This window comes from Carassius carassius, chromosome 1 (genome assembly GCF_963082965.1).
Source record: "Carassius carassius chromosome 1, fCarCar2.1, whole genome shotgun sequence".
In the NCBI taxonomy this organism is placed as follows: Eukaryota; Metazoa; Chordata; class Actinopteri; order Cypriniformes; family Cyprinidae; genus Carassius; species Carassius carassius.
Window position 1 is genome coordinate 21,630,225 of NC_081755.1, and position 11,050 is coordinate 21,641,274.

Below are 11,050 nucleotides of genomic sequence, written 5' to 3' on the forward strand. Positions count from 1 at the left end.
TTTGTCCTGAGCTGCACAATCACACACCCGTGATCCAGGAAGATCTGGCAACCCTGAGGTTCACACGGTGGGATGCAACACGGGGGAGAATTCACTCCACCTTCAACCTGTTGGCCTGAGTGACTGGTGCATTATTGAGGACCCTAATGGTGTCTTATTAAGTGCTTATAGACTGACTCCATCAGCACAGAGGAGCAAACGACCATGACAGACTCACGCACAGCCACAACACTGAGTGCCTCAGACTATAACGGCCCTGTGAGAGGAGCTCCTGCCTCACTATTCAAATCCCCAAACCACGACATTAATGTGATATGCATAACAATGCATTCACTTCAGAGTAACAGAAAGTCGTCCCCTTGGAATTATAATATAATTATGAGGTTCTGTCGGACATTTTTGCCAAAATTGAGTTATTCCCATATTGTTATTCTGTGACAACTTATTTACATTATGGGATAGATTTTTTTATGTTGTATACATTATGGGATTTTTATTTAAAAAAAACAAGAAGGTCCTATCTACACACTCGAATGGAATGCAAAAACTTTAAAGCTCAAAATCTCAAAACTACTCGGAATGCAAAGAGAACCTTATAATTCCAACGGGACGAAGTGCTATTAACTAGTTGCTTATAAGCATGCACTTTACTAGCATATTGGCTGATTATCAGTACCTACAAAGCAAATATTAATGTCTTATTCTGCATGACCATATTTTAGAACCCTTAACCTGACCCCATAAACTAAACAAATTAGGAGTTTATCAAAGAGAAAAAGTAATAGTTAGTAATTAGTTAATAATGAGAAGTGATCTCGTTTATATTGTCTCACTCTGTATGAATGAATTGTGCTTTATACATAAAAATGTGTAATTGCCTTCAGATTTTAGGAAGGGTGTCTCTTGCAAAGGAATGATTATATTTAGGGGTCTGCAAAACCTCGCTTTAGACTTAAGCTAAATGAGCAACCTGCTAAAAAACAGAATATTATAGAGACTTTATTTCTTCAGCCAGCAAGCAACACCCTATATTAACCACCCAGAAACATTAGCAATGCATATCAATGCAAAGCAACATGCTTGTAGCCAGCCACAACACTCTTAACACAAATTAAAAAGCTAGGCAATGTAAAAACCTAGTTTATATTATTGAACTCATTTGTTATTGATTATAATCCCCCCTGTTACAGTAAGCCATGTGATAATTGTGCTGTAAGATATCAGTGTCAAATGGTGTTTTAGATTCAGTCAGCTTAGATTTTCTTTGTTTGCAGAGATCTTTTCCAGTGCTTGACTGCAGGAGATTGGTTTTAATTGTGCTGCGGCCAAGAGCTTTCCAGTTTTTTCCTCTGCAGCTGAGCTCAGTAGAAAACCCCTGTATGATGTTATCTGTGTCTCTCTCTTTCTCAAACTCCCACGCGCTGAACAAGTGGCAGCTCCCGCTATAAATCAACGGCTCAAACGGCGTTTTCCTTCAATAATCCTGACGGCTCAAATCACTAATGCAAATGTCTTTAAAGCCTGGATCTCATTTGCATATAGATGGAGCGATCTGTTTCTTTTTTCTAACAAGATGTCGATATCTTTTCTGCCTCCCTTTGCCTCGGTTTACATTTGATTTAGCATGTAATTGTAAAGCCCAGTACTGCAGTTTGGGAACTACTTTGTTAAATGATTATTGTGTTAAAGAAGAAGGGAATACAAATAAGTGAGTTAAGACTGACCCCTGCTGGTAAAGTCAAGCACTGATTAAATAAGAAAATATTAAATTAAATCAGTTTCCTTTCACTAGTTTACCAGTAAAAAAATATCCAAATATCTTTAAAACAAGGTTTGTTCAGTTGATAAATAGTAAAATCGCTTGTTTCACTATCAAGACGAGCTTGATTTAGGAAATGTGTTTAAAAATATATCTTAAAAAAAAAACATATTGAATGATCAAAAATTGTTAAAGTTCATTTAAATTAAACTGCATTAGTTCTTGTGGATTTGAAAGGTTTTTCTTACATAGTTTCTGAATTATTTTCAATATGTTTATTTTGAAATGCTCAAAACTTCAAGGTTAAGATGAAATCAAATGCTTTAGAAATCTAGGTTTGTATTTTTTTGTTTCATTGGGAGATTTGACCCCCACTTGGTTTATGCATTAACCACACTACATATTGATATTGATATTTTTGTGTAATTAAATAGTTAATTTGTGTAAGTGCATGTGTGATTGTATGAGAATGGGTTGAAAGATGTCTCTATGTTTTATGTGAACAGGTGATGATCTGATGCGCTGTGTGGACCTTTACAATCAGGGTCAGTCAAAGTGGTTTGAGGAGATGGTCACCACAAGCCTGGTATTTATTTATATTATTTTATTAATAATTATTTTCTAGTCTCTATAGTTTTCTTATGCAATTACACTTCATGCATATTCATAATGCAGTGATATATGAATTATCTTAATGATTCTTCTGTTTGAGGCTTATTTATCATTATTATTATAATTTTTATTATCTACCCTTTAATCAAGGTAAAACTGTAATGCACAAATTTGCGTTGCTTTTACAAAGTGGCAGCAATGACAATATGGGAAAAACACACTAATGTTACAATTACTATCATTAAATAAAGCTAATTCCAAGTACTGTATTTTCCCTCCCTATAGAATTTACATTTTTTAATAAAGAGTTGTAAGCAAGAACTTAACAAACCAGATCTAAGATGATTTCATCAAAGATTTTGATTTAAATTTAGAAAGAAAGAAAAAATGGTTTTGAGTAGGCAATGAACTACAATGAACTATGAACTACAAAAGCACTGCAAATGTCATAATATACTGATCATTATAAAACTATTGGCTGACAGTCATTTATGATGAGTATTAAACCATATATATTAAGGTTTTGATTTACAGAAATGATGTACAGGTTTCTGCTAACATCCTCTTTTCTGATTGGTGGAGCCTGGTGAAGGATTGTGGGTAGTGTAGTTCTTTACACTGAATTTAGAAACATAATGCAGTTTTCTGAAAATTAAATAAAATATTGTGACTTCAGTATCTTTGCTTAAAATTGCGCTCATGATAGGTCTGTCTTGAAAGGTTTTACTGTGTTATGAATAATGAATTTCACCACAAAGAACATGAATGTTATTTTTGTGCAAGCCATCATCTAATAATAATATGCAAGGCTGATCTTAGGTGTGTGATGGTCTGTGTTTGTGGTCTGAAGGAGTTGGAGAGGTTGGAGGTGGAGCGTGTGGAGACGATACAGCAGCTTCTGCGTCAGTACACCACACTACGGCATGAGACGGACATGTTCAACCAAAGTGTGAGTAACAGCAGCGTCCCAGTTTCAGAACCCAACTCTGCTTCATATCCAGATAAGATCTGCAGCTATCTATACTGCTTTAGAATTCCATTAAAGCGGTTTTCAAATTATCTTTTATACGATCTAAGAATCTCATTACATGAGCTTTATCATGCACTCTATTCTCAGTGAAAATAAATACTGCACAAGCTTTTCTCAGAAATAATCTGAGACATTTGTGCTCAGTGACTGATCAGTTGGTGTTCTGGGTATTTTAATGTATGTGTGAAATCAGTTGTTATAATGTTGTAAATACGTATGTAAAGTTGTAAATAATAATAAAAAAAATAATTTATGTAGTATGTTTACAAGAAAATACTTTTTCCTTTTCCTTATTTTTCTTCATACTATTGCTTAATAATTCCTGTTACTTGCCATAATTAATTGGTATTTACTGTAAATTTGATTTTTTTTTTTCCCTCTGTGCAATAGGTTTGATATATTTTGTTATATTAAGCAAAGACATTCATGAACTTGTAAGGGTCTGAATACTTTATATGATTAAGCGATACAAAGTAAAAAATAAAAATAAATAAAAAAAAAAAAAAGTCAGTGGAACCCGTTATTATACAAGCTAACTCAGCAAGAAACTCTTGTAGATTCAAATGCCTCCATTTCTCTGTATTTGTGCTTGTCAAGATAATCTTCAGATAATGGGTGGATGTCGGTCACATAATGATTTGCTGAATCCGAAGTTAAGAGACACATTAGAAATCCGCACAGCTTGTGTTTCAGGGCAAACAGAGTGTAAACACCTGCTCCAGAGCCCTCGGGGTGTGCAAGTCTTCAGCTTCAGAGTAACACTCGCCACAAGTCTGAGTGTGTTTAACAGATGGATCTCAAACTGGATCTCAGCCTTAATGGACACGTTTCCTGTGACACTTAATGAAGCCGCCAAACTACTATGTACAAAGTACTATTTACAATAATCTTCGACCTTTTCTGATTTGTCTTGTGTCTTAGACGATGGAGCCGGTGGACCAGCTCCTGCAGAGTGTGGATCCTGCCAAAGACCGAGAGCTCTGGGTAAAGGAACACAAGACGGGGGATCTGAGACCTGTGGACATGGACATCTAGACAAAACACACAAACGCACACATGCATTATACTATATGAATCTACCTGCATGCCTGTCTACCTGAGTACTTCAACCTCTCAGCCAAAGCCATACAGGTATCACCCCTTGAAGCACTGCTTGCTTTGTGGATCTCCACTGAAAATATTAGATAATTACAACCTCATAGCTTTATAGGAGATTTTTTTTTAATGTCATGTGGAACGAGTGGTGGGAACGGACAGCAGCACAGCAGGCGCGTTATGATACTGAGTAGCCATCCATATAATCTTGCATGTCCTCTGAATAAGATGCTACTTAAGACTTCCCGGTATGTCTATTATTCATGAACATGATTCAAGTAGTCGAGGCACCATTGATATACATGTAGATCTGAACGAACACTGTACAGTCAAACAGCTCTTTGTTTACTTGCCGCAGTGGATGCCCGTTAAACAAATTTCATCCAATCAAATTCTTTTGATCGTTTAAGTGTTGAAATAGTGTATGCACATTGAACTACACAGCTATTAGATATTTACAGTTGCCTGGACTAAGGTGTAAACCAATGGGATGCCACATGGGTGTTCAAAAATCCAAAAAATGATTAATCCTTAACAGAAATGACCAGCTTCAAAGTTACAGGGGGTTTAAATAGGTTAAAGCATATCATTGTTTGGTATTGTTAAATCGGTGTTGTATTTAAAAAAAAGTACAGGAATGCAGTGGAAAGTTTTTAATGCTATTTTACATAAAAAAAACACACATAAACCGCTGGCGAATCAACAGCCTTCCTTATGAGCGAGGGGTCAGGACGATCGTTTATGTATGGAATCGCTATATTTTCATACTTTTGCAGATTTATTTTACAGAAAAGCATGTTTTGTCTAAATGTAGGACTATTTGTGTATGGTTAATGGACGTGTTAGTTGAGTGGTGCTGGTTAGTCCATTGATTGTGTTCATGGAAGACGTGTCAACTAGCCAGGACTCGATAGCAAAGTCGTATAATTTTTCCCAGTTGAAGCCAAGAAATCCCCTTATGCAGCCAGGTTTACTCTACTGGCGTCTAAATTTCTTCTGTAGGTTGCCCTAACGCAGTTTATAGACTGATTCTTAATGGTGAAATTATATGGTTTGGCTGTAGAATCTAGGTGTCAATCAAAGGTGGAATTTAATGATTTGTGTTGTAATGTACACCTTTTAGTGCCTAAAGGTTAATTGCCTTGGAATGTTCACAATCTATAGTGTTAAGTGTTTGTATATAGTTGTAAATATATGCGTGGCGTTTTGCTGTTCGTATTTGTTGTCAGGCTCATCCTACATCATGCTCATCTCTCTGTAGTCTTCGTCGTATACTGTTTTAAAAGATAAGTAAACATTTGATTGATTGATGCCACAGTTTTCTGCTGAATGCACATTGTCATAGGCAGCTAGTTATCACACTGTTTGAACCGAAACAGCTTGAATACTGGAAGATAGATGAAACCGTTTTCAAAACTTTATACAGTGATATTGAGAACTTTGATACATTTATATGGCACAGGAAGTCAGAGCACACTTTGGAAAATGAAAATATATGTGCTTTCATTAAAAAAAAATAACCTGCCAGATTTGTATTTATTTTTACTATCTGTCAGTATGGGAAGAAAACTTTAGTGGTTAGGGTTAGATAAAAATGTTGCCCGATAAAAACAAGCACACCAGAAATACAGTGCATGATTTGGATCACACGTGCTCAGCTGAAAACATTGCCAAATGCACATTAGCATGTCCGATCATGTGAAAATAAATCTAAAATTTATAAGGAAAAATGCTGTACCATGAAAGGTAATGCATTCAGGTTATTATTTACTTTATTATTTGGAAGTTACTAACAATCGCTCTCTTTTCACCTTATATGGGGTATGACTGGTTTACATTTGCTGTTTAGCATGTAACAAGTTTTACTGTACTGCATTGCCCAAGCTATTCTAGAACTACATGTTGCAGAAATTGTATTAAATCTTAATGTCAATGGTGTGCATTATGTGTATTCTGAAGAACCGTTCAGTTGAATGTCTGTGTTCCAAACTGGATCTTTTATATATATGCATATATATAATATTGTAAATGTTGATTTATTTGCTCTCAACTTAATAGTTTTCATTGATAATATTCATTTATCAACATGTTTATGAAAATATGATGTTTGTTGAATTTGCCCAGGAAATGAATACATTGTCTATAATAATAATAAAAAAGAACTCTAATTGTTTATCACCACTGAGGGTCTTTTTTTTTAACATGCATTAGAATGTAGCATTTACATGTAAACGGACAGCCTCAGGGTGCCATATAGATGCTCAGAGATCTGAAAAATAATTTGTCCTTAGCAGAAATGGCCAGCATCAAAGTTATGAGGAGGGAAAAAAGCTTAAGTGTTTAATCGTCCAGTGGGTATATTGTTAAATCTGTACTGTACTCAAAAAAAAAAAAAAAAAATATGCCACATGCTGCTTCAATTTTATTTTATTTTATTTTAATTTATGCAACTTTCTTGATGGGCATTCAGTTCAGTATTTTTTTTTCTTTTTTTCTGAGAAATAAATTGAATCAAAACAAAGCACGCACATGCCTGGAAAATCTCTCAAACAGGGTGGTCGACCAAAAAAACAAAACAAAAAAAAAAACAAATTCATTCTATTCAATTATTGTATTTTTAGAGCCAATGTGTGCCAATGTTTTTCTATTTTCAAGGTTCTTTTATTTCTAAACCAATCACTTGAGGCCCCCAAAAATTGTTCAATGAAAAAGTGTCTACCATAATAATGAAGTTTTTATATGTTGCTAAAATCTTCTATTTCTTCAGTATACAGGCCAACTTAAAAAATGATGAGTTAAATACAACCCAGCTCTGGGTAAAATATGGACAAACCCAGCGATTGGGTTGTTTTTGACCCAGCTGTTGGGTTACTGCCCAGAAGGTTGGGTAAAACTTTTAACCCAGCTGTTGGTTGAAAACAACCCAATCGCTGGGTTTGTCCATATTTAACCCAGCATTTTTTAGCCATTAATGGAGAAAGAAGATTTTTGCATGTCAAGTGTATACTAACTTTTTCAGCTAACCACCCAAATCTTAAACTCCTGCTTCAAAACAATGGCATATTAAACCAAAAACACATATTTCCATAAAAATACTTTTTTCATCTTATTTAAATACAACACTTACACTATTACTAATAATGATACTCTTAAGTGACCTATTAGCCTCTGTTTTCCACTGAGTCAAAAGCAGCCAGACTGCAGAGCTCTGGCCATTGTTTTGCAGCTCACTGTCCCACTGCTGAAACCAGGCCATGCATTATCCTGAGCCAAAGACGGCTTTAAGAAAAGAAAGAGGTAAGCCCCTATGTTTCATGCTTGTCATTAGAGCTTTGGCCGTAAGCAGCGTCAACATGATAAAGATACACTTGGGGTGAGAGCCCTTAGTATTCAAGTTTAGTAAGTCTAAACTTGCTTAGTCTCAAGACTCTAATCTCACTCTGAACTCAATCAGATAATTAAAGGTCCAGATAAATATACATTTTGAGACAGCTTTTTTTGTGTGCTAATATTGTGTACAAAAGTGGTGTTTATATGATATAACCAATTACTTGCTCTGAATTGCCTGAAAAAAGAACATGAACAACGTGTTGACACTCATCTAATACATCAGGTAGCTAAATTATCATAGAAATACACAGACAGAGAACACAGTCAATCGTGACTTTCTTGTAGATGGTTATTTTAACAATAATCTTTGATCTGAAATGGGCAGAAACCAAGGATTGTTTTTTTTTTTCTTTTTTATGGCTTATTGCCATTGGTAAATTGATCAGTAATGACATAGATTTATAAATGTTTAATATGTATTCCTAAATTTTCACATAAAAATTATCTAAAATTCTCATCACCCTTTCTACACATCCTAAGAAACACAGTACAATAAATTTGTTCTTTAAAAACTCTTCAGTCACCTGCTGAACAGATGGTTTCAGTGTCTGATGAATGCATGTTGAGCACTTAAACCACCTTAACCCTGAAGTGATCTAAAAGAGGAGAGCCACTGGACCCTGTGGATTTGTCTTACCCGACCTTCAGATCCTAAGAGGATTGAGCAGAGAGCTGGACTGTTAACACAAGCCTAATTTGATTGGACCTCTTATCGATTGGATTCTAAAACCAACCAAAGTGGTGATGGTCCAGAAAACAAGACTTGTGTGTGTTACAAGAAAATCTACATTGGTCTGCTTCATTTCTCTTGACGTGTGTATGGACAGAGTGTCTGAATGTCTCCAGAGTGTGGCCTGGAGAAGCAGTCTGTATCGTGTTGGTTAAGTGTCAAATGAATAGGAATCAGTCTCATGGGAATGTGGCCATTAATGCTTCTTCTCCTTAAGTTTTTCCTGAATCTTCTTCGGCTCGTCGAACTGTATCAACCTCAAGATGTCTTTGTTTTCCATGACGCCCTGAATGAATTCCCCCTCTCCAATCTTATCTGTGAAGACAATTGTGAAGATGCATGGATTATTAGAACACGCCATGATTTGTGAAGTCTGCAGCAATGGCACATTGTGTGATGAGTTATTACCATCTTCTTTCTTTCCGAAAAAGTTCCAGATTTTGTCCGCTCGCTTTTCTGGCGTGTCCTCATCTTCCGGAAGGTTTTTCTGGTCTTCAACGGGAATCATGTTGAATATTGACTGTGACCAGTAGAATGCAATATATTACAACTCTGTCATTCTTAACCTAACAACTAATGAATGCAATATTGAAAACTAATGGCATCTGTCGTGCTCAAGTGACTGTAAGTTGTATTATCAAGTGGTGTGATCTAGCTTCTTTATCCATCTGCTCATAACTGTTGGACTACATACTACTACTAAATGCCATGAGCAATGAATGCAAACAACCTCCATTTAACGAACTTCATTCCATACTCAATCAACAGAAGATGCAAGATGTGCCAATTATGAGCGATACTCACCCGTACAATCTCCTGCACCTCATTTTTACTGATGGTCCCGTTGCCGTCTACGTCGTACAGAGCGAATGCCCATTCCAGTTTGCGCATGGTCTTGCCTGATGAGGTAAGGTGAAGCGCCACAATGTACTCCTTAAAGTCCAAGGTGCCATCGGCATTAGTGTCAAAGCTGCGGAAGACGTGCCGAGCGTAAGCGGTAGGGTCCGCATCTGGAAAGAAACTAGCGTAGATGCCCTCGAACTGTTCCTTGGTGATGCGTCCGGTGGGACACTCCTTGAGGAAGGTAGCGTACCATGCACAGAGCTCTTCCTCGGTGTATCTGGTGTTCAGCTTCAGGTCTTCCAGAATCTCTTTGGACAAAGCGCCGCTCTTGGTGTTCCCCATATTCCCAAGCAGAGTCAAAGGGGCAGGTTTGCAGTTTTTGAGTTTCCTTCGGCTTTCACCCACCCTCCTCTCTTGTATCACGTTATCTATGCTTTCAGCGTTTCTTTCTCTGACCAGACAATGTGATGGCGATGTGTTGAGTGCTGTCGCTGGCCCCTCTTTGGGTTTGGCTCCCCCTGACAACTCCTCTAAGTGCTGAATGGGATTATGAATATCTCTATTTAAATCCAGACAGGCTTTCTGAAAGATTAGTTAGTTACGTCACACTACTACTGATGAGTGCTGCATTATGTTGATTTGCTACTTTACAACAGGGACTTACAATACAAGGATAGCAAACAGAACTCTGCCCTTTGCTACTGACCTGTGTCATCAAGTGAGATGAGCAATGCGATTAGCGTCACTCAAAGTGTGGGATGGGTGCGCTTAACATTGGGGTTCATATTCCAGTAAGACCAGCAGCTTACACGACCATCTGCTGTTACTTTAAATGGACTAGATAATTAACAGGATGTGTAAAATCCCGGAGGAGCATTTATAAATGGGACGACACCCTACATCTTCAGAAATATAAACAGTGTGGTGGTTCATATAAAAGATTGGTGTCTCTTCAAGAAACACTATTTTGGGACTCTCACATCTGGCGTTGGACGTCATCATTTCTAGGTCCAAATGCAAATCAGATGCCGAATGCAAACAGCAAACTGTGCTAATGTACACTCACTGTGCTGAAATACTACCAAACAATAACCGAAATCTCAATTGGTCATATTTATCTTTTAAGAGTTGTTAATTTATTGGTGTCCAGGGCATTGTGAGCCTGGAGACTGTTGAGAGTTTTTTAAAGCTTTGCTTAAATGTGTGATATAAATAATTAGTGGTCATAAACGACTGTTTGGGATTCTCAATTGAAACGAGCAGAGACTTGGTCCCTGAAATGGTATTCCTTATGTCATGACTTAACAAGCGGATAGAGACTTGAAATCAAGGCACGGGGCCTTTTTTTGTTTGTTTCTTATATGACTGTCCCATGTGTTTCAACTATCGTTATTGTATTTTTTGCCTATCCATCTGAGCAGTTTTGGAGGTTTTGGACCTTAATCTTTGGTTTTTAATTTGACATCCATCCATCAAATTGCCCCATCCATCAAATTGGTCATGACCTGTCAGTGACCCTAAACCTTACTTACTTGAATTGCTTATTAATCATAATAGTAAATCAATTCCATGCACTCTTAAAAAAAGTGTA

At 36.7% G+C, this 11,050-nt stretch overlaps 2 protein-coding genes across 2 annotated transcripts in view; one reads left to right on the forward strand and one right to left on the reverse strand.

Moving 5' to 3' along the window:
* The window catches only part of LOC132141489 (growth arrest-specific protein 7-like), a 42,637-nt gene extending 37,863 nt beyond the window's left edge, over positions 1-4,774 (forward strand). The window contains exons 12-14 of the mRNA XM_059551031.1: positions 2,266-2,345; positions 3,222-3,320; positions 4,323-4,774. Coding sequence (XP_059407014.1) covers positions 2,266-2,345; positions 3,222-3,320; positions 4,323-4,436 — 293 coding nt within the window. The 3' untranslated portion in view covers positions 4,437-4,774. The remainder of the gene's footprint in view (positions 1-2,265; positions 2,346-3,221; positions 3,321-4,322) is intronic.
* Positions 4,775-8,628: 3,854 nt separating this feature from the next.
* Positions 8,629-10,154, reverse strand: rcvrna (recoverin a). Its single transcript, XM_059551044.1, has 3 exons — positions 9,421-10,154; positions 9,025-9,136; positions 8,629-8,931 (listed from the first exon to the last, which is right to left on the reverse strand). The coding sequence occupies exons 1-3, from the start codon at positions 9,799-9,801 to the stop codon at positions 8,813-8,815; spliced, it is 612 nt and encodes a 203-aa protein (XP_059407027.1). The 5' UTR covers positions 9,802-10,154; the 3' UTR covers positions 8,629-8,812.
* Positions 10,155-11,050: the final 896 nt, after the last annotated feature.